General features: G+C 39.3%; 1 protein-coding gene across 1 annotated transcript in view; it reads left to right on the top strand.

Annotated features, from left to right (window-relative positions):
- PTPN20 (protein tyrosine phosphatase non-receptor type 20) overlaps positions 1-24,058 on the top strand; it is a 67,593-nt gene that overhangs the window by 23,319 nt on the left and 20,216 nt on the right. The window contains exons 3-4 of the mRNA XM_069572212.1: positions 3,936-4,108; positions 21,050-21,140. Coding sequence (XP_069428313.1) covers positions 3,936-4,108; positions 21,050-21,140 — 264 coding nt within the window. The remainder of the gene's footprint in view (positions 1-3,935; positions 4,109-21,049; positions 21,141-24,058) is intronic.

Raw genomic sequence — 24,058 nt, 5'->3', positions numbered from 1 at the left:
CTCTTTTCTTTTGTATATTTTGATTTTTGATCCTATGCAGTGAGGAGGGATATGATCTTTCTTTTATGGGAGGTAAACCAATTGTCACAGCCTCATTTATTTTATTTTTCTGGTGTGCAGCCTATACTTTATTTTTTTTTATTTTTTAAATTTTAATCGAAGGCTAATTACTTTACAGTATTGTGGTGGTTTTGCCATACATTCACATGACGCCATGGGTGTGCATGTGTTCCCCATGCTGACCCCTCCCTCCCACCTGCCTCCCCATCCCACCTCTTAGGATCATCCCAGTGCACCAGCCCTGAGCACCCTGCCTCACGCATGGATTTCTGTGTGTTAATTTTATATCCTGCAACTTTACTGTATTCATTAATCAGCTCTAGTGATTTTCTGGTGGAGTCTTTAGCGTTTTCTATGTAGAGGATCATGTTATCTGCAAACAGTGAGAGTTTTACTTCTTGTTTTCCAATCTGGATTCCTTTTATTTCTTTTTCTGCTCTGATTGCTGTGGCCCAAACTTCCAAAACTATGCTGGATAGTAGTGATGAGAATGGGCATCCTTATCTTGTTCCTGACTTTAGGGGAAATGCTTTCAATTTTTCACCATTGAGGATAATTTTGCTGTGGATTTAGCATATGTGGCTTTTATTATGTTGAGGTATGTTGCTTCTATGCCTGCTTTCTGGAGAGTTTTTATCATAAATGCATGTTGAATTTTGTCAAAGGCTTTCTCTGCATCTATTGAGATAATCATGTGGTTTTTATCTTTCAATTTGTTAATGTGGTATATCACATTAATTGATTTGCTAATGTTGAAGAATCCTTGCATCCCTGAGATAAAGCCCACTTGGTCATGATGTATGGTCTTTTTAATATGTTGTGGGATTCTGTCTGCTAGAATTTTGTTAAGGATTTTTGCATCTATGTTCATCAGTGATATTGGCCTGTAGTTTTCTTTTTTTGTGGCATCTTTGTTTGGTTTTGGTATTAGGGTGATGGTGGCCTCATAGAATGAGTTTGGAAGTTTACCTTCCTCTGCAATTTTCTGGAAGAGTTTGAGTAGGATAGGTGTTAGCTCTTCTCTAAATTTTTGGTAGTATTCAGCTGTGAAGCCATCTGGTCCTGGGCTTTTGTTTGTTGGAAGATTTCTGATTATGGTTTTGATTTCTGTGCTTGTGATAGGTCTGTTAAGATTTTCTATTTCTTCCTGGTTCAGTTTTGAAAAGTTATACTTTTCTAAGAATTTGTCCGTTTCTTCCAAGTTGTCCATTTTATTGCGTATAGCTGCTGATAATAGTCTCTTATGATCCTTTGTATTTCTGTGTTGTCCCCATTTATTTTAGTCCTGTCCCCACTCTAATCTGCACACTGCCAGTATTATCAAATGGCAGGTGCTCTTACCCGCTTGAGACTGGTTCTGAATCTCGGTTCCTTTATATTGACCTGCTTTTCCGTCCTTACACCAATTCATACTGCTTTGATGACTTTAGTTTAGAATAAGTATTGCTGTCTTACAGGGCAGATACACCCAGTCTGTTCTCCTTTCCCAGAATTGTTTTTCCTGTTCTTAGATTTCTGTTTCCTAGTTTGTTTACACACACACACACACACACACACACACACACACACACACACGCACGCACAAATACCCCCACACATCCTACTTGAATATTTATCAGATTTGCATTGAATCTGTGGTTTAATTTAGAGGATACTTACCATTATTATGATAGGAGTTTCATTTGTATGAAATATAGGTTATTTGCTCTATTTTTGTAACTTTTAACATAGTTTTGCAGTTTTCACCGTATATGTTTGGTTTGGTCTATTTCTGGTTACTGTGTATTTTTATCGCTATTGTGAATGATGTGTTTTCCTTTGCTGCAGTATCTGGTTGTTGGCCTATGAATGATCCTGATTTATTGATCTCATGTCAACTCCTCTGTCAGACTTTCTTATTATTACTAGTATTTGACCTTGGAGTCTCTTTAATTTTCTATGTAGACAATTACAATATTTGCAGATAACAATTTACTTGCTTTTCCCCCAGATTATGTCTTTAATGTTAAATAAGTAGTAGGCTTTCTTATATTTTCTTTAAAACAATGAGAATGTGTCTAAAGTTTTGCCGTTAAGGATACTGTTGGTTCAGCATTTTGATTAAATAAACTTGTCTATAAATTAAAGAAGTTTTCTTCTGTTTCTACCTTGAAATACTTTTGAATTTTTCACACGATTTTTTTATGTTCAGATGATAACAGGGTTTCTGTCCTTTCTTTTGTGAGCAGCTGTCACTATGCCAGTCTGCACTGACAGACGTTTGTGAGCCTGAGCGTGCTTTGCACTCTTGAGACGGCTCTCCATCTGTGCGTCTTTCCCACTGCGTCGTGCCGCAGTGTTTCATTTCGGGCTTTTGCAGCTGTGAACTTGGCTTATGATTTTTCCTCCCTGTATTTTTACATGCATTGTTTTCATGTCAGGATTTGCTAACCTTTTAATATAAATGAAAATCAGTGCTTAACATTTTTGTTAAAACAATTTGCATAAGAAAGAGATTTTTGTTCATTGGAAATTTGATAAAATATCATCTGGGGATCTGTTTGGGTCTAGATTCCTTTTGCCTCCAGGGTGTGAGACTTTTTATTATTGGTTTAACTTTCTAAATAGTTATACTGTTCAGATTTTCTGTATGTTCTTGAGTAGATTTTGATAATTTATAATTTTATAAAAGTTTCCATTTAATCAAGTTTGTCTAATTGAACTTTCTTCTTAGTTCTTAAAATGCTAGTTGGATTTGTGGTTGTGCCTTTTTTTTAATTTTTGCTATTACAAAGTGTAGTGAAACAAGTTGGTATATTTTTAAGTCTTTGATTTCAGAGAAACAGCTTTTGATTTGTTGATTAGTCTGTTATGTTAGGTTATTTTCTATTTGTTATTTTTCTTTATGATATCTTCCTGTTTTGCAAGATTTCCTCAGTTATTCTTGGCCCTTGTTATTGAATACAAAACACATTTTTGTCATTTCTTCTGTCTTTTAAAAACTGTTTTTCGAACTGTACATTTCCCCGTTAAACAGTTCCTTAGCTCCTTCACATTAGTTTTAATACCATTGCTATTTCTTAATATATACTTAAAAATTAATTCATGTTATAGTTCACAATTTCTATTTGATTTCCTTTTTTGACACATTCAGAAATGCCTTTTTCCATCTTTACAGTACTTGTTTACTATGCTTTACTTTTTATTGTTGATTTTTTAATATGCTCTGTTATAAATTTCTAAATCATAATCTTAAGTTTACCATGATACAAGAAACAGTACTCTGAGTGCTCAATTCTAAGGTCAGAGAAAAATAACTCCCTTGGTTTCTATGAAAGGTTCTGTGGAGTAAATTAACAGAGTAATTACCAAAAATCTTAAAATAAAGCCAATAGTGAGTTTCCTAGGGATGATTCATATGACATTATTCAATAAAGTCTAAAACAACTTTCTATGTACACTAACATATTTCTGATTTATTATTAACAATTCAAAATGTAAAAGGAGACTTACATAACACACTATTCTTTATCCAAGAAATAGACTCTGAGACACAGAAGAATTGAATGCTATAGATCCCGATGCATAGGCTCTGTAGGTGGTATATGTTTAGAATTTTCCTGAAGAGTACTTTACTGAGTAATATGAAAGCAGGGACAAAGGGACTGCTCAAAAATCCACTTTCTGAGGAAAATCCTAGAGGTAGGCTCATGTTTGCTAAGTTATTTTTTCAAAGCAAGTTGAAAAGTGATTAATTAGGAGATTAAGATGAGGTGACTCTAAAATGGAAAAGCAGATGAAAGTTCCCCTCATGTAACTTGACTTTTCTCACTAAGTTTCAGCCTGTCCTCTGTAACCCTTCACGTTTAATCAGTTCTTTCCTTTTCTTTGTTCAGGAGAAGATCAGAAAGGAAAGGACTCTGATATGAAAAACCCGCATGTATCTTTGCCTGTATCACCTCATGATGACCTTCCCTCATCAAGTCATGAAGACCTGCTTTATTCATCATGTCATGACCACCTGCACTTGTCAAGTCAGGAAACAACACCCAGACTAGTGAATTACAAGGTAAGCCTAGAAGAGGGATCTCTGCTAATTGGCTATGTTGTTGTTGTTCAGTTACCCAATCATGTCTGACTCTTTGCCGCCCCATGGACTGCAGCACACCAGGCCTTCCTGTCCCTCACCATCTCCTGAAGTTTGCCCAAGTTCATGCCATTGCATCAGTGATGCCATCCAGCCGTCTCATCCTTTGAAACCCTCTTCTCCTGTGCTAGACCTTTCCCAGCATCAGGGACTTTTCCAGTGAGTCAGCTGTTCCCATGAGATGACCAAAATACTGGAGTTTCAGCTTTAGCATCAGTCCTTCCAATGAGTGTTCAGGGTGATTTGATCTCCTTGCTGTTCAAGGGACTCTCAGGAGACTTCGCCATCACCACAGTTTGAAGGCATCAGTTCTTCAGCGCTCTGCCTTATTTACAGTCCAGCTCTCACAACCATATATGACTACTGGAAAAACCATAGCTTTGACTAGACCTTTGTTGGCAAAGTAATGTCTCTGCTTTTTAATATGCAGTCTAGGTTGGTCATAGCTTTTCTTTAAGGAGCAAGTGTCTTTTAATTTCATGGCTGCCGCCATCATCTGCAGTGATTTTGGAGCCCAAGAAAATAAAGTCTGTCACTGTTTCCATTGTTTCCTCTATTTGTCATGAAGTGATGGGACCAGATGCTATGATCTTAGTTTTCTGAATGTTGAGTTTTAAGCCAGCTTTTTCACTCTCCTCTTTCACTTTCATCAAGAAGCTCTTTAGTTCCTCTTTGCTTTCTGCCATAAGGGTAGGGTCATCTGCATATCTGAGGTTATTGATATTTCTCCAAGCAATCCTGATTCCAGGTTGTGCTTTATCCAGCCCAACATTTCTCATGATGTATTCTGCATATAAGTTAAATAAGGAGGGTGACAATATACAGCCTTGACATATTCCTTTTCCTATTTGGAACCAGTCCATTCTTCCATGTCTGGTTCTAACTGTTGCTTCTTGACCTGCATACAGGTTTCTCAGGAAGCAAGTAAGGTGGTCTGGTATTCCCATATCTATAAGAATTTTCCAGTTTGTTGTGATCCACACAGTCAAAGGATTTGACATAGTCAATAAAGCAGAAGTAGATGGTTTTCTGGAATTTTCTTGCTTTTTTGTGATCCAGTGGATGTTGACAATTTGATCTCTGATTCCTCTGCCTTTTCTAAATCCAGCTTGAACATTTGGAAGTTCTCAATTCACATACTGTTGAAGCCTGCCTTGGAGAATTTTGAGCATACTCTGCTAGCGTGTGAGATGAGTGCAATTGTGTGGTAGTTTGAGCGTTCTTTGGCATTGCCTTTCTTAGGGATTGGAATGAAAACTGACCTTTTCCAGTCCTGTGGCCACTGCTGCATTCTCCAAATTTGATGGCATATTGAGTGCAGCACTTTCACAGCATCATCTCTCAGGATTTTAAACAGCTCACCTGGAACTCCATCACCTCCACTAGCTTTGTTCGCAGTGATGCTTCCTGAGGCCCACCTGACTTCGGACTCCATGATGTCTGGCTCTAGGCGAGTGATTGCACCATCGTGGTTATCTGGGTTATTAGATCTTTTCTGTATAGTTCTTCTGTGTAGTCTTGCCACCTTTTCTTAACATCTTCTGCTTCTGTTAGGTCCATACCATTTCTGTCCTTTATGAAAAGGGAAATACATTTTCATCTCGTGGGTGCCTTGCACTTTTTTCTTATCTGATCTATTGGAGCTTTGGGACTTCAATCATGTTGCTGTCCTCATATTCACTTCCAGTAGGTTCCAGAATTAATAGAGATAAAAATCAGTACCCAGAGAAGGAACTGTCTCCCCCAGTTTCCCAATTTGATTGCCACTGCCACCCAGGGCTGACAGGTGTGCTCCTGCGTTGAAAAAAATCATTGTAGCTTGATTGTTCTCTCATGTAGAGGTCTGTCCGTTCCTCTGTGACATGTAAGCAAAGCAACCATCACATTTGTGGCTGGCAGTCTTTCTTGGTGTAACCCAGGGTGCTCAGTTCTGCTGTTGATACTTTTCTCTGATCTGAATGATTTTCTATTTGGAGAAATATTTGGAAGTGAGAAACTTCATAGAGTGTCTTGACTAGATCCTTTACATAACTATACTTGACTGTCTCCTAGAACTGAGTATATCTTATTTTTTAAATTTTTTTATAAGTTATATATTTAAAGAAAATGTATATGATTTTTTTTTTGAGGAACTGAGTATATTTTATGGTTTGGATTTTTCCTCTGTATTTTATGACTTGACTTTCCTAGGATGAGTTATGATACTCTTTAAAGTTTCCTTTTAGAAAAGAATATCTTAGAATACTTCCAGGTGTTTTTAGACTATGTTGTGAAAATCAGCTAGTTTTATTAGAATTTGCCTTGCTTACATTTCATGAGTTAATTTGGCGTTATAGTCACTTGATAGCCTTTCAGTTATGATGCTGTCCCTAGGAATTGTCTAGACTTCATAGACTTGTGTGTTGATGATTAGATTTAGTAGATAGATAAATAAATTTTTATTCCAACATTCATTTTAAAGGTGAAAAAACTAAGTCCCAGGGAGCTGAAATGATTTGTCTGTGATCATACAGCTCTTCAAGTCACAGAAAAAAGACTAGAAGCCAGGCTTCAGTCTCTTAGCATGACTATTGTCAAGTTTCACTCATAAATCTCTGGCATATGTAGTGCAGAACAGTTGACTTAGGCTCCTTGGGAAAATGTACCCAATCTTTTCTTTGGTATTAATTTGACAAAAAGAGCACTCTCCAAAAAGACCTGGCATCTTGATAATTTAAAATATTTCTCTTTGTGCCTTCTTGCCATTGTTAACCAAATCACATTTCATTCCATCAAAGACATGTTAGAGTCCGGAGTGGACCTTATTTGAATTACAGCTATCTAGAACAGTTTGCTTCTTTGATAAATATAATCTAGTTTATTCTGAAGCATGGCTTGAAGTATATCTCAGGTTTAAATTATGCTAGGACCTCTCACTCAGGTGATGTCACTTTTTCTCAGCAATGAGTTGTATACAAATGGTTTTTTAGCATGTCTTTTTGGAGATGAGAGGGATCTTGTCAAAGTGTAAGCATGGCCCCATTTCTTTTTTTGCATTTCTTTTTCTTGGGGATGGTCTTGATCCCTGTCTTGTGTACAATGTCACAAACCTCTGTATGTAGTTTGTTAAGCACTCTATCAGATCTAGTCCCTTAAATCTATTTCTCCCTTCTGCTGTATTATCATTAAGGATTTGATTTAGATCATGCCTGAATGGTCTAGTGGTTTTCCCTACTTTCTTCAATTTAAGTCTGAATTTGGCAATAAGGAGTTCATGATCTGAGCCGCAGTCAGCTCCAGGTCTTGTTTTTGCTGGCTGTATGCAGCTTCTCCATCTTTGGCTGCAAAGAATATAATCAGTCTAATTTCAGTGATGACCATCTGGTGATGTCCATGTGTAGAGTCTTCTCTTGTGTTGTTGGAAGAGGGTGTTTGCTATGATCAGTGAGTTCTCTCGGCAAAACTCTATTAGCCTAAAGAATAGCAAGGAGAGATAAGAAAGCCTTCCTCAGTGATCATTGCAAAGAAATAGAGGAAAACAGTAGAATGGGAAAGACTAGAGGTCTCTTCAGGAAATTTAGAGATACCAAGGGAACATTTTATGCAAAGATGGGCTCGATAAAGGACAGAAATGGTATGGACCTAACAGAAACAGAAGATATTAAGAGATGGCAAGAATACACAGAAGAACTGTACAAAAAAGATCTTCATGACCAAGGTAATCACGATGGTGTGATCACTCACCTAGAGCCAGACATCCTGGAACGTGAAGTCAAGTGGGCCGAAGGGAGCATCACTACAAACAAAGCAAATGGAGGTGATGGAATTCCAGTTGAGCTATTTCAAATCCTGAAAGATGATGCTGTGAAAGTGCTGAACTCAATATGGCAGCAAATTTGGAGAACGCAGCAGTGGCCACAGGACTGGAAAAGATCAGTTTTCACTCCAATCCCAAAGAAAGGCAATGCCAAAGAATGCTCAAACTACCGCACAATCACACTCATCTCACATACTAGCAGCGTAATGCTCAAAATTCTCCAAGCCAGGCTTCAGCAATATGTGAATCATGAACTTCCAGATGTTCAAGGTGGTTTTAGAAAAGGCAGATCAAATTGCCAACATCTGCTGTATCATCAAAAAAGCAAGAGAATTCTAGAAAACCATCTACTTCTGCTTTATTGACTATTCAAAAGCCTTTGACTGTGTGGATCACAATAAACTTTGGAAAATTCTGGAAGAGATGGAACTACCAGACCACCTGACCTGCCTCCTGAGAAACCTATATGCAGGTCAGGAAACAACAGTTTGAACAGGACGTGGAACAGCAGACTGGTTCCAAATAGGAAAAGGAGTACATCAAGACTGTACATTGTCACCCCGCTTTATTTAACTTATATGCAGAGTACATCATGAGAAATGCTGGGCTGGAAGAAGCACAAGCTGGAATCAAGATTGCCAGGAGAAATATCAATAACCTCAGATATGCAGATGACACCACCCTTATGGCAGAAAGTGAAGAACTAAAGAGCCTCTTGATGAAAGTGAAAGAGAAGAGTGAAAAAGTTGGCTTAAAGCTCAACATTCAGAAAACAAAGATCATGGCATCCAGTCCCATCACTTCATGGCAAATAGATGGGGAACCAGTGGGAGACTTTATTTTCTTGGGCTCCAAAATCACTGCAGATGGTGACTGCAGCTATGAAATAAAAAGACGCTTGCTCCTTGGAAGGAAAGTTATGACCAACCTAGACAGCATATTGAAAAGCCGAGACATTACTCTGCCAACAAAGGTCCATCTAGTCAAGGCTATGGTTTTTCCAGTGGTCATGTATGGATGTAAGAGTTGGATTATAAAGAAAGCAGAGCACCTAAGAATTGATGCTTTTGAACTATGGTGTTGGAGAAGACTCTTGAGAGTCCCTTGGACTGCAAGGAGGTCCAACCAGTCCATCCTAAAGGAAATCAGTCCTGAATGTTCATTGGAAGGACTGATGTTGAAGTTGAAACTCCAATATTTTGGCCACCTGATGTGAAGAGCTGACTCATTTGAAAAGATCCTGATACTGGAAAAGATTGAAGGCAGGAGGAGAAAGGGATGACAGAGGATGAGATGGCTGGATGGCATCAGCGACTTGATGAACAAGAGTTTGAGAAAATTCCGGGAGTTGGTGAGGGATAGGGAGGCCTGATGTGCTGCAGTCCATGGGGTCGCTAAGAGTCAGACATGACTGAGCGACTGAACTGAACTGATATCATATTAATGGATAATAAGACAATATAATGAAGATAACAGTTTTTCTTAATTTAAAATGCAAAGTTAATTTAACCTGGTTTTAATACAGATTTCAAATTTTGTGTGTTTGTAGGTGAGGGAGAGAGAGATTTAATCAGGTGAATCAAACTTGGGGCAACAGAAGGCCAAAAATATGAAGTATGAGGAAAGGAAGGCAAAATGTGTATGTGGTGGAATGAGAACTGGGATAACTGCAGATTATCAAGACTCATTATAAACCTTAAGAATTGAGGAAATGTGGTAGTAATTTAGGAAGTGGCAAGTAAGACAGATAAAACTGCTTAGAGATTACAGAAGATGACCTGTGTATATATGGGAACTTTTTCTGTGACAGGTGGCATTGTGGATAGAATGGTCTGTGCAATTTATGATGTGGGTACAATTGATTATTCCAAGAGGAAAAATAGTGCTTTGAGCTGCTAAGACTAAAAACTCATATACAACAGCTAGACAGTGGTGATAGGTTGTACTGAAAGGGTTTTTTTTTGAAAATTTAGGGTGAAGGTGTGGCAGAAAAAAGTTAAGTCCCATTTACTAATGAAATCACAGTTTGACGAATTCAGGGACTGGCTAGCGATGCAGCTCAGTTGCTCAGTCATGTCCGATTCTTTGTGACCCCATGGACTGCAGCGCGCCAGGCTTCCCTTGCCGTCACCAACCAGACCAGCTTGTGGTTTATCCAGTCTGGCATTTTCCCATGATGTCCTGTGCATATAAGTTAAATAAGCAGGGTGACGATAAACAGCCTTGTACTCCTTTCCCAATTTTGAACCAGTCTGTTTTTCCATTCCAGTTCTTACTGTTGCTTCTAGACCTGCATACAGGTTTCTTAGGAGACAGGCAAGGTGATCTGGTATTCCCACCTCTAAGAATTTTCCAGTTTGTTGTGATCCTCACAGTCAAAGGCTTTGTGTAGTCAATGAAGCAGAAGTAGTGTTCTTCTGGAATTCTCTTATTTCCTCCATGATCCGACGAATGTTGCCAATTTGATCTCTGGTTCCTCTGCCTTTTCTAAACCCGGCTTGTACATCTGGAAGTTTTCAGTTCATTTACTGCTGAAGCCTAGCTTGAAGGGTTTTGAGTATAACCTTATAGTATACGAAACAAATACAATTTAGGGTAGTTTGAATATTCTTTGGCATTGCCCTTCTGACCTTTTCCAGTCCTGTGATCACTGCTGAGTTTTGCAAATTTGCTGACATATTGAGTGCAGCACTTTAACAGCATCCTCTTTTAGGATTTTAAATAGCTCAGCTGGGATTCCATCACGTCCACTAGTGGTTATTTATGTGAAGTTAAAACTTAATAAGTTATATGTTTTGACTTATACTGCAAAATGAATGTGCTTGATAAGAGTTCTAGGTAGTTATTCCATTAATATGCTTGCATTTAAAATTGACTGTGCTTGGGTCCCTGTTCTAGAATGTCAGCTGTATATATGCCCACAAGCATATATATACCCACAAGAAGTATTTCAAGTCTAGGAAATTTTGTGGAATTAAGCAAAACACATACACATGGATATGGACTAAGAAGAGGGGAAAGGATGAATGTTTCACAAAATAAGAATCATCAAAAGAGATGATGCTTCAAAAGAGACGACAAGACATAACACAGTGGATGGCTGGAGATACTGCCTAAGAAATAGCTGGGAGCTAAGGGTGGAAAATTAGGCAGGGGCCAGACCGTGGCAGGCCTTCTGGACTTTGGACCCGCTGTTCCTTTTGCTCAGGATGCTTTCCTGTCTCTTTGTCTAACCTTCCCTCTACCTTTTTGGCACACGGTGATTAGGTATCACCGTACTTTGTTACCGCATTGTTGTTTATCACAGGTGTAGCTTTTATACGTTTGCTTGTGTATTTTCTCTTTCCCCATGAGAATGTATACATTCCGTAAGGGCGGAGCACATCATGCGTCTTATTCAGTGTGTGGCACTTAGAACAGTATTTGCTTGTATTTATACCCCAGAAAAGAACTGTCAGATGAGTGGGTTAATTGAAGCAGAGTTGAGGGCAAAAATATTGATTACTGAATCCTTATTTCAAGGAGTTTTTTCCATTTAATTATATTCAGTTTATCTACCCGTGGTCTGGGTACTATACAGGACAGTGCAAAGTCAACAGTGTGGACTAAAGCCCATTTAGTAGCGCAACATCTCATGGCAGAGACATTCCTAGAATCACTGGATTTAATTACACAAGCACTGAAATAAAGGTGAATGATCTATATTTATTAGTGTGTTAGTAATCTTATATTAACAATAAGCTAAATGAGATAAGCACTCATTGTAAGAATCTCCTCTGGGCTGCAATAATAATCTTTTTTTTTTTTAAAGAAAAATAAGCTTTCTTTTAATGAACTTTTAGAAAATAATTTGGATGATTTAAACTTGGGTGATTCAATAGAAATAATTTACATGTGCATGGTACTTTACATGCTGTTTTGATGGACTGGAAAATATTGAAAGGGAGATATACATTTCAAGTGATTTTCTAAGAGTAGAAATCACACCATGACTGTGATTTCATTCTATTATTGAAGATCTTACTGCTCTTCTTGAGAAGCTATAGAAATCATTTTCTCTTAAACTATTGATTCCTAAAATATAGCTATAATTTTTTTCATGTGCCTGTAGGTTTTTAAAAATGAAGTTAACTCAAGGAAGCTAAAAGTCTTTTTTCGAGATTTCCAACATAATGATGATTTTGAAGATCAGTTTAAAGATGAGGCTGAAAGGTATAACTCATACTTATTTAGTAAGTTTTCTACTTATTCATATTCATAGCTAGAATAATGGCCCTCAAATGTTTGATTAATTTTAAAAATATAGTACTTTGTAGTAAGTACAATCTGACTTATCTAGAAATAGGATGTATTTATGATCTCATAAATATGATATTAACACAAGAGAAAGGTATTCCTAAAGAATTCAGTTTCTCTATCATCTCAACAATTACCGTTCCTAAACCTTTTTAAGTGTGTGTACTTGAATTAAGGTAAAGCTTAGTACACAACTAAGTCCTATAAGACATTACATGTTTCCAGAAAGAAAATAATGTAGACTAGAAATGGAACTATTAGCATGGTGAATACTATATATGAAAAAAATTTAAAAACTCGGAGAAAAAGTAAATTTCCATTAGAAACAAAGGAAACAGCAACTTTAATGCTTATAAAATATTCAAATTTAGGTGTTATGTACAAATACATTAAATAAGAAAATATTTTATTAAGTCATATTTTCTTAGAGATGTGTAATATTAGCTACAGTCAATGGAAGAGCACTGCATAATAATGTGTATATTATACAGCTGTATAAACAACTTTCAGAAGTGCATTAGATGAACAAGAAATAACATTAACTCAAAAGTGTTTTGAGATAATATGTTACTAATATATACTAATTATTAGATACTAATTACATGCTAAGCACTGTATAGAAAGTGAAGTCGCTCAGTCGTGTCCAAGTCTTTGTGACCCCATGGACTTAAGAATACCAGGCTCCTCCCTCCATGGAATTCTCCAGGCAAGAGTACTGGAGTGGGTTGCCATTTCCTTCTCCAGGGGATCTTCCCGAGCCAGGGATTGAACCCAGGTCTCCCGCATTCCAGGCAGACGCTTTAACCTCTGAGCCACCAGGGAAGCCCTGTATACAAATACAAAATATTACTAGTTCTTGCTCTGTAGTTTACTGTTGGGGCCCAGACACATACAAGGCAAAGTTAAATACAGTAGTAAATATTGTTATAGAATCAGAGTCCAAGGATTGTGGGTACAGAATAAAACCATGCAAGGGGGAGAGTTCCTTTGAGGAAAGGAGATTTTGGTTGGGTTTAGGATCTTAAATAAACAGAGATTCAGCAGGTGAAAAGCAAGGGAAGAAAATTTCAAGCTGTGGGAAGAAGTTTGAGCAAAAATAAGGAGCCGTGAAAATATCTTATCATTGGTGAGAAATGTTATGTGTCAAGAGTTACAGGGTGTACGTTTCTTGGAATGCCAGGAAGCTTGGGAAGATGAGAGGCAGAACAGAAAATACAGTGTGGGCCATAGTTTGAATGAACTGAGTGTATGTGAGACCAAGGAGTACACGTTTTATTCAGTCTGTTAGAATGAAAATGGAGCACTGCTGCTGCTGCTGCTAAGTCGCTTCAGTCGTGTCCAACTCTGTGCGACCCCATACATGGCAGCCCACCAGGCTCCCCCATCCCTGGGATTCTCCAGGCAAGAACACTGGAGTGGGTTGCCATTGCCTTCTCCGGTGCATGAAAGTGAAAAGTGAAAGTGAAAGTGAAGTCGTGTCCAACTCTCAGTGACCCCATGGACTGCAGCCTACCAGTCTCCTCCATCCATGGGATTTTCCAGGCAAGAGTACTGGAGTAGGGTGCCATTGCCTTCTCCAGTGCATGAAAGTGAAAAGTGAAAGTGACGTCGCTCACAGACGGAGCCTTTTTGCATCTTCCTGTCTGTCTCTGACTCCTGCATCTATCTGTTACCTGTCAGGAAGGAGGCTTGATGGTGAAAGACAGCTGGTAGGAAATGGAGAGCAAGTGGGTGTTTACAGTAACCCAAGAAAAGGGGGGGAGCAAAGAGTGAGAAGCCTGGTATCACCCACAGAAACAAAAGGGAAAGGCAGTTACTTTGTTGAGGCTGAGGCATAAAGTACATAAAGGAAGTTAATAGAGATGAGGACAGAAAAGTAGGCAAGGGTGAGACTGTCAGCCTCCTGGATTTATGAGTTCAGGGAGGAGCCTGAGTTTATCCTGAGGTTGTTGGGCAAGTATAACACTTAAATTTTCATTTAGGGGAGGATTTTCTCAGGAAGTGGAGAGCAGACCCAGAAGTCAGATTAGGAGCCTTTTGCTAAATGGGGTTGCAAATGAAAGTGCAAAAAGAGCCAAACTGATAGCGTGAGTAAACTGAGTAGTGGGAAGTTGGGAAGGAAGCAGAAAGGAAAAGTGGGCTAGTATTTGAGAACCTGTTAGAGTATATAGAACAGTATTTCGATGGAGATAGAAAGATTAAAGGGTTTCCTGTTTTTAAGGTGAGAGAGAATCAGTTGATTCATATTTATTCTTATGGAAGAATTTGTAGGTAGGGAGAAATTAGTTATGTTTAAGAAAATATTCAACATTCAAAAAACTAAGATCATGGCATCTGGTCCCATCACTTCATGGCAAATAGATGGGGAAATAATGGAAACAGTGACAGACTTTATTTTTTTGGGCTCCAAGAGCACTGCGGATGATGACTGCAGCCATGAAATTAAAGCATGCTTGCTCCTTGGTAGAAAAGCTATGACCAACCTAGATAGCATTTTAAAAAGCAGAGACATTACTTTGCCAACGAAGGTCCATCTTGTCAAAACTATGGTTTTACCAGTAGTCATGTATGGATGTGAGAGCTGGACTATAAAGAGAGCTGGACTATAAAGAAATCTGAGTGCGAAAGAATTGATGTTTTTGAACTGTGGTGTTGGAGAAGACCCTTGAGAGTCCCTTGGACTGCAAGGAGATCTAACCAGTCAGTCCTAAAGGAAATCAGTCCTGAATGTTCATTGGAAGGACTGATGTTGAAGCTGAAACTCCAATACTTTGGCCAGGTGATGCAAAGAACTGACTCACTGGAAAAGACCCTGATGCTGGGGAAGGTTGAAGGGAGGAGGAGAAGGGGATGACAGAGGATGAGATGGGTGGATGGCATCACTGACTCAGTGGACATGTGTTTGAGCAAGCTCGGGGAATTGGTGATGGACAGGGAATCCTGGCGTGCTGCAGACCACGTGGTCGCAAAGAGTCGGACATGACTGAACAACTGAATTGAGGTAAACTGAACTGAAGAAAACATAATTTTAGAAAAATGTCTCAGAGGAGACAGCATAGAGTTGAAAGCCTGAAAGGATTAATTCTGAACATGGAGAAAACAGGAATAATGAAGAATGTTGATGCACTTAAGTATACATTTTTAAAGAGAGTAAGCTGAGAAAGTTCTTACTTTCTGGCTTACATTTCATAGAAGGGGCTGCACTGTTACTAAAGCAGAGCATCGGGAAAGGCAGTGCTTGAGGATGGTAGCTCAGAAACTAGGGATGGTAGAGGAAACGGGCTAGAAACGTACCAGTGCTTTCCAGATGGTTCTCTGCTGACACTAGAAATCCCAGTGAGCCCAGTAGTTTTCTTCTACCACAGCCTAGATAAAGGACGAAAGAAATGAATAGGGGGATTGATCTAAGGCAGCTGGTTGGCAAGCGAAGTGAAAGCTGAAGTTGGAGTTTGTGATCAGATGTTGGGACTTTGGAATTCTCTCTTTGAAAGTGGGCCAGTTCCTGGGGTTGACAATGGAAGCGGATGGTTGAACTGAAATGGAGGTGAATGTCAATTGAATAGTTAATATAGATTATCAGAGATTCTCTCTTAAATACACATGCATTCTCTAAGCCAGGGACAAACATAAATTTCTTCTCTAGTGAGAATGACGGCACCTTGCGGAAAACCAGTGGCTTCTTTCTAAAGCAGAAGTCGAGCGGCGAGGACGAAGCGCTTGCAGGGCCTTCCCGTCCTGAGATTCCTACACTTCAGGGTATGACCTCATCCCACTTTATTAGCAGATTCTTGATGAGGCTATATTTCAGAGGTATGCACAAAGAAATTTCTAATAGTGATGCAGGAAAAGAGCTAGGAAAAACTTTTTCGAAAGAGAAAAAGATGATTTTCTAGGATTTTCCTTTAAAAATGAAGAAACTGTTCCATACCTCACATTAATAAAGGGTACATTTCTATTCTTTCCCTGTCCTCCATCATCTCCCTGAGCTTGCACAAACTCATGTCCATTGAGTCGGTGATGCCATCCAAATTACTTACAATTGTATATAGCATATAGAGATATATGTTATGCATTTAGTTTAGTGCTATCAGTTATATAGATCCTCTTAACCCTAGTGATGTGTGTGTGTGTGTGCACAGGTGCATGCTTGATCTGTTTTAGAATTAGTTAGAGGGGTGTTAGACTCTGCATATCCTCTCATCTCAGACTCCAGGGTCCAGGGACTTCTAAACACTTGGTCCCAGAGAGGACAAAAGTTCTTTCTTGTTGCCATCCATGTCCTGTATGTGTTTTGGTTTTGTCCAGTCACTCAGTTGTGTCTGGCGCTTGTGAGCCCGTAGACTGCAGCGTGCCAGGCTTCCCTGTCCTGTATCTCCCCGCTGCAGGCAGGTTCTTCACCATTTGAGCCACCAGGGACACCCTCTGTACCTCCCAGAGTTTGCTAAAACTCACATCCATTGAATCAGTGATGTCATCCAACCATCTTATCCTCCATTGCCCCCTTCTCCTCCTGCCCTCAGTCTTTCCCAGCATCACTGTCTTTTCCAATAAGTCGGCTCTTTGCATCAGGTGGCCAAAATATTGGAGCTTCAGCTTCAGCATAAGTCCTTCCAATGAATATTCAGGACTGATTTCCTTTAGGATGGACTGGTTGGATCTCCTTGTTGTCTCAAGTCTTCTCCAACACCACAGTTCAAAAGCATCAATTCTTTGGCGCACAGCCTTCTTTATGGTCCAACTCTCACATCTGTACATGACTACTGGAAAACCCTAACTTTGACTGGAGCAGCAAAAGCAATGTCTCTTTGTCCCCAAAGTAATGTCTCTACTTTATGATGTGCTGTCTCGGTTTGTCATAGCTTTCCTTCCAAGGAGCAAGCACCTTTTAATTTCATGGCTGCCATCACTGTCTGCAGTGCTTTTGGAGCCCTCCAAAATAAAGTCTGTCGCTGTTTCCATTGCTTCCCATTTATTTGCCATGAAGCGATGGGACCAGATGCCATGATCCTCATTTTTGAATGTTGAGTTTTAAGCCAGCTTTTCACTTTCCTCTTTCACCTTCATCAAGCAGCTCTTTAGTTCCTCTTTGCTTTCTGCCATTAGGTTGGTGTCATCTGCATATCTGAGGTTATTGATATTTCACCCAGCAATCTTGATTCCAGCTTGTGCTTCATACAGCCCAGCATTTCACCTGATGTACTCTGCATATAAGTTATATGAGCAAGGTGACAATATACAACCTTGACGTACTCCTTTTCCAATTTGCAACCAGTCCGTTGTTCCATGTCTGGTTCTAATTGTTGCTTCTTGATCTGCGTACAGGTTTCTCAGGAGGCAGGTCAGGTGGTCTGATATTCCCATCTCTTTAAGAATCTTCCACAGTTTGTTGTGATCCATGCAGAGAATTTAGCATAGACAATGAAACAAAAATAGATGGTTTTCTGGAATTCCCTTGCTTTTTCTGTGATCCAACAGATGTTGGCAGTTTGATCTCTGGTTCTCTTGCCTTGCTTGCCTTGGCGTAATTGTCAGTATATACGCTCAGTCACATTATACAACAGATCACTTCTCCGTCTATCATATCTATTTATAACACAGTAGTTTTTTCTAAGAATTGTGGGTTTTGTGTGATTTCAAGGTGTATAGTCATGAGTTTTCCAAAATAAGGACCCTTCCTTTAAAAGTAATAATAGACTCTTCATCTCCGGAAAAATAAAATTTCATTAATTCTTAAATGGCTGAATCTTTACTTAAAAGAAAACAATAAAAATAAAATCTCCCTTCACACATATATACGTAACTTAGAGATGTGAATTTTTCTCTTTCTTAGGTATGGAAATTGTTTCTGAAAAGGAGCTAGCTCAGTTAGCTCTGGTTCGACCATTAATATTCAATACACAGGAGCAATCAACCATCAGGGATTATTTTAAAATACTTACAAAAAAAGTATCAGAAGATGAAATCACCCAGGAATTTAACGTAAATATTTTGGTTTTAACCAAGGTCTATATGTGATTTGTTTTCCTACTTCTCAATCAGAGAATATCTGTTCTTTTCTTTTCAAGTTGAACATACTGTTTTTATTTTTAAATATTAAATTTGTTTCTAAAGTACTGGATGTACATAGTAAAAGAATAAAATAACATAAAATGCTATAAGACAGATAAAGTCTCTTTTTCTCTCTTGATTCCCTATACCACTATTAAATCTGTCATATAAACTTTCAGAAAAATTGCTGGCATGTACTTTATTATTTTGCTCTTTCTTTCCTTTTATAAAGAATTCCAATACATAATTCCCAAATATATTATGAGCATATATAGTTCTATCTCATTCTTTTTAAGTATTGCATGGTAGTTATATGAATGAAGACTTTTTTTCTTTAAATAGTCCTCTATGATGAACATTTAGTTTATTACAGATGTTGTTATTATGAAAAACATTGCCCCTCTTCATTCACGTTCCTATGCATAGTCTTCAGAACGAATTCCTGGAAAGACAACCAGTATTTTGTGCTGTCAGATTTTTGGGTCTTTACTCATCTTTTAAGTGACAGATGATTTCTTGTTGATGTTCTAATTGGCATTTCTTAATTTGAGAACAGATAGCTTTCCATATGCTTTTAAGCCTTTCATATTTATTTTCAGTGAACTAATTCCAGCTGTTTGCCTGATTTTCTATTTATTCCTTTTCTTAGCCATTATTAACTCTTTATATAATGAAGGAATTATCCTTTTTGTATGTGTTTTGTAAATCTGGTAAAATTTGCCACTTTGTTTTTTGTGTTACATGTGTTTGCGTATACATTTACTGTGAAGAAATAGCTAATTTTTAATGGTTGAATGTCATTCTTTCTTTGGGGGGCTTCAGGGTTTTCTGTATCCTTTAGGGATTCCCCTTTCATTCTAGGAACATAGCAATTATTTCTTGCTTTTTTCCCTAATATTTTGTGATTTTTTTCAATGCATGAATCTTTCATCCAGCTAGCATTAATTTGTTATGAGATATTTGGTAGGGATCCAACACCCTATAGCTAATCAGTTGTTCAATGATCCTCTTGTCCCAGCTTCTCTTCAGTGATGTGAAATGCTACTTTTTCATATACTGAAGCACCACGTATATTTTATTTTTGTGGTTTTTAAAATTAATTTGTTTATTCATGTACCAAACTTTTAAAATTACCCTAGCTTTGTATTATATTTTACCATCAATTAAGACTCATCTTCCCTCATTACTCTTCATTTATAGAATTGTTTTGCTTCTTTCTACAGTTGCCTTTTTCTAGACTACTTTTAGAATTGGTTTGTACAAAGATTAAACTGTAAAAATAGGTGTGGAAATTGTTTCTGAAAAGGAGCTAGTTCAGTTAGCTGTGGTTCGACCATTAATATTCAATACCAGGAACAGTCAACCATCGGGGATTATTTTAAAATACTTACCAAAAAAAAGTATCAGAATATGAAATCACCCAGGAATTTGTGGTAAATATTTTGGTTTTAACCAAGATCTATATGTGACCCTGATGTTATCTTATGGCTTAAAACCTGGATCCTCATTCTCCATTGCAGTAGTGGCCAGCATTAACTTATGGTAGTGCAAAGTTGGCTACCCAAGAGCTACTGAAGAGTTTTTAAGAAGTATGCACCGTCAGGCTTTATCCGCAATCATTCAAATAGGGCAGGGCTGGACACGCATCAGTCCCTTTTGAGTGTGGGCAGGGCTGGACGCGCATCAGTCCCCTTTGAGTGTGGGCAGGGCTGGACGCGCATCAGCCCCCTTTGAGTGTGGGCAGGGGTGGACACGCATCAGTCCCCTTTGAGTGTGAAGCAAGGCCTTCCTGGTTAGTTTCAGTCGCTTATGTTCTGTCTTCATGTGTTCTGTGCTGTTGTTACCATACTGTTCATTGTCTTCCAAAGAGGACTGTATACGTCCATGCATTTATTACTGTTCTACCTGGTGTGATACCCATTCACCTCTCCTTTCCTTTCACACACAGCTTTCTGTGCTGCTAACCTCTGAGCCTTGGGAAGGCTCAGTTCAGGTGCTGCTTTCCCTCTGGGAGCTTTCCTTCCCGTACCTTCCAGGACAATCTAGTGCCGTCCTTTATGCTAGTGTGTCTCTACGCTGATCCCATGGCCACCTCTCTAGCTGCTGTAGCTTCTTAAGTGTAAAGCCATTTGCAGATCCGTCTTTGTATTGCAGAATGTGCAACAGTGATGAGTACATGCTGAATGTTCGCTTAATGTCGAATTCACAGTTGGTAATAAGGTTTTTGAAAAGAAGAATTCTTTAGTGTTCTAACTCTAATTTCTTCATGGGGCAAGGACTAAATTGTGAGAGTTTATATTTTTGTTTCTGTTAGTTAATTATTTTCATTTATAAAGTGACAGATTAAGGGATTGGTCCTAAGAAGTTAATGTTCTGCATTGGCTTTCTAATTTTTTTTAATGAAAAAGGAAAAATCTTGGAGTTCAAGGGAAAAAGTATCTCCAGAGAGTTGAGCATTTCCTTATCAAGCAACTTGTTGATTGATTTACATCTCAAATCTGAGATATTTTATATAGGATTCACATCTCAAATCTGAGATGTTTTATATGGGACTTTTCTAGTGGAGTTCTGACTTCTTTACTTACCATAGAGCACATTTAATATCAGGATATGTCACAAAGGGACTTGAGAATCATAAACACTACACAAAGACAGATATTTTTTCTCTCCTTTTTTTTTCCTGTCATAGTAAATATATTACTTATATTTCTTACCTTTTAAAGGCTTTGAAAGTTAAGAATCTGCCTGCTGTTTTCCACTCTGGGAATGAACTACACAACAGAGACAAAAATAGATATCGAGATATTCTTCCATGTAAGCTAACAATGGTTTTAATTATTTTCCTATTTACATTTGATAAAAGGTAAGAACTGGGTTGTATGGCTTTCAGTACTAGCCATTTTGACCTGTGACCATGATGAAGACTCTGGAAGCCAGCACTGGGTGACCTGGGCATATTCTTGGTTATCCTAGATCATGAAGAAGGTCAAGTCTTCTATCCCAGGTAAATCTTCTACTCACTGTCACAGGATTCTTTCCCCAAGTCCTTCAACCCTGCTCTTATGCATTACTGCTTCTAAAACATCGTATGCATTGTCGTATATAAAACAGAAAGTTTAATACTCTGAGACATCTTTCACTTTTGCTACCCTTACCACCTTCCTTGATCATTTTGTTTAGACACACAAATACAGTGGTACTATTTATATCCTTTGTCCTGAACAAGAAAGCTGCCAATCTACCCTCCAACAGGAGGCTTCCCTTTGATTGTTGCCGAAGACTTACTCATTGCTTTCCGGGGCTAGTCTCTTCCCCACCCAGTTACATATTCATCTGGCTAAGACCTTCCAAAGAGCAGAAAGAAAGGAACACAATTTTACTCTTATGATGGAAATCTCATTTTTATGCCTCACATTCCTTTCAAAGTAAAAGAAATTTTCCCAAATTAAATGACCATTTTTCTTCCTACAAAATGACCTTCTACTTTATCCCGTATCTTGTTTAGTTTAACCACTCATTTGTTCAAGCCAGAGAGCCCGAGTCACCTGCAGTATCCAAAGTGGTCACAAAGTCCTTTCAATTCTGCCTTCTTAATACCGCAAGAATCCTCGCGCATCTCCTGATTGCCACTGCCGCCAGCCTAGATCGAGCCTGCTCTTGCTCTCGGCCAGTCTCCGTCATCTTCACTGCCTCTACTCCCATCTACTCACAGTCGCTGCTGAAATAATTCCCCTAAAAGCTCTGAAGGCACCAATAAGTTACATGAAGTGGCCAAAATCTCCCCCTTCTGCTGCGTGACCTTCCCTTTCCCAGCCTGCGCCTGTGGCTTCAGGACCGCTTCCCTGTGGTCAGTTGACCAAGGACAGGAAAACAGGGCCCGGGGAACAGATGGATCTGTGTGATGTACAGGCACCACCCAGAAGTAGATAGCAGCTGCGCCACAGTGCCTTTTCTGGGGCATGCCTGAAAGACAGTGGTGAAGGGGCATCCTCTCAGTTGGTGGAACTTTAAGCAGTGTACTTGGTTGTTCATTTTGCTTGGAAGCAGAAATGGCCAGAGGTACAAGTCTTTATTAATTCATGGGCTGCAGTCAGTTGTTTGGCTGGATTGTCAGAGACTTAGAAGAAACATAACTAGGAAGTTGATCACAAGGAAATCTGCGAGAGATAAGTGTGTATAGGTCTCTCTGAAAGGACAAAAACATGAATATATTTGTGTCTTTTGTGAATGTTCATTGAAGGGTGATTTAAGAAGAGGTTTTAACAATCAAGTGGATAGGATGACCTATTCTGTGGATACTAGTCAGCCTCTTTCCCAAATACTCCTGTCATTTTCCAATGGATTAATGGATAAGGTAGACGTGCTGGCAGGAATAGAGGCTGTGCATGGACTCATCAGCTGTGGACTTCTCACCAGGCTGACCTCGCTATGGCCATTTCCCAACGCCCAATCTGCCAGTAGCAGAGACCGACACTGAGGCCCTAATATGACACCATTTCCAAGCGTGATCAGCCCCCTAGCTACCTGATGACAGGCTGATTACATTGAATTGCTTCTGTCACGGAAGGAACAACGCTTTTTTGCATACTAAAATAGACACAATATGGATTTGCCTTCCCTGCGTACAAACTTCTACCAGACCTACCAGTGGACCTGAAGGACGCCTTACCACCATCATGGTAGTCCACACAGCCTTGCTTCTGACCAAGGAGCTCACGTAGAGGCAAATTATTTGTGGCAGTGGGCCCATGATCGTGTAATTCACTGGTCTTGACACACTCATCATTCCGAGGCAGCTGGCTTGATAGAGCAACGGAATGACCTTTTGTAGACGCAGAAACAGTGCCAGCTAGGTGGTAGTACCTCACAGGGTTGGAGCAGTGTTCGCCAAGAGGTTAAATTTGCTCCAAATTAGGGTCCGATGCATGATGCTATTTCTGCCACAGTCAGGAGTCAGGAGTCAAGGGATGGAGATGAGAGGGCCCCAGTCACTGTCACCTCTGAAGTGAAAGCAGAAAGTGAAAGTCACTCAGTTGTGTCTGACTCTTTGTGATTCCATGGACTGTCATGTGGGTAGCCATTCCCTTCTCCAGGGGATCTTCTCACCTCAGGGATCGAATCCCTGTCTCCTGCGTTGCAGGCAGATTCTTTACCATCTGAGCCACCAGGGAAGCCTCACTGTTACTGCTGCTGCTGCTAAGTCACTTCAGTCGTGTCTGACTCTGTGCGACCCTATAGACGGCAACCTACAAGGCTCCCCTGTCCCTGGGATTCTCCAGGCAAGAACACTGGAGTGGGTTGCCATTTCCTTCTCCAATGCATGAAAGGGAAAAGTGAAAGGGAAGTTGCTCAGTCATGTCCGACTCTTGGCGACTCCATGGACTGCAGCCTACCAGGCTCCTCCTTCCATGGGAGCTTCCAGGCAAGAGCACTGGAGTGGGTGCCACTGCCTTCTCCACACTGTTACCACTAGTGATCCACTAACACACTTTTTGCTTCCTGTCGCTGTGACCTTATGCTCTGCTGGTCTCAAGGTCTTAGTGGCTCTCTTCATTACTGGCATCTGGCGTTTGGTAAGGACTTTCCACCTGAAAACTTGAGTCTTCCTTGAAGGGCAGCAAATCATGAAATTGTTATACGGAACAAATGACTTAGGCGCTTTGAATAAAGACTCCTTATCTGAAAGGTGTGGATAATAATATGACTCTTCCAAGGACTGTTTTGAAGTTCAG

This window comes from Ovis canadensis, chromosome 25 (genome assembly GCF_042477335.2).
Source record: "Ovis canadensis isolate MfBH-ARS-UI-01 breed Bighorn chromosome 25, ARS-UI_OviCan_v2, whole genome shotgun sequence".
Lineage (NCBI taxonomy): Eukaryota > Metazoa > Chordata > Mammalia > Artiodactyla > Bovidae > Ovis > Ovis canadensis.
The sequence above is the reverse complement of the archived record's forward strand: the minus strand, read 5'-3'. Positions and strand labels throughout refer to the sequence as shown.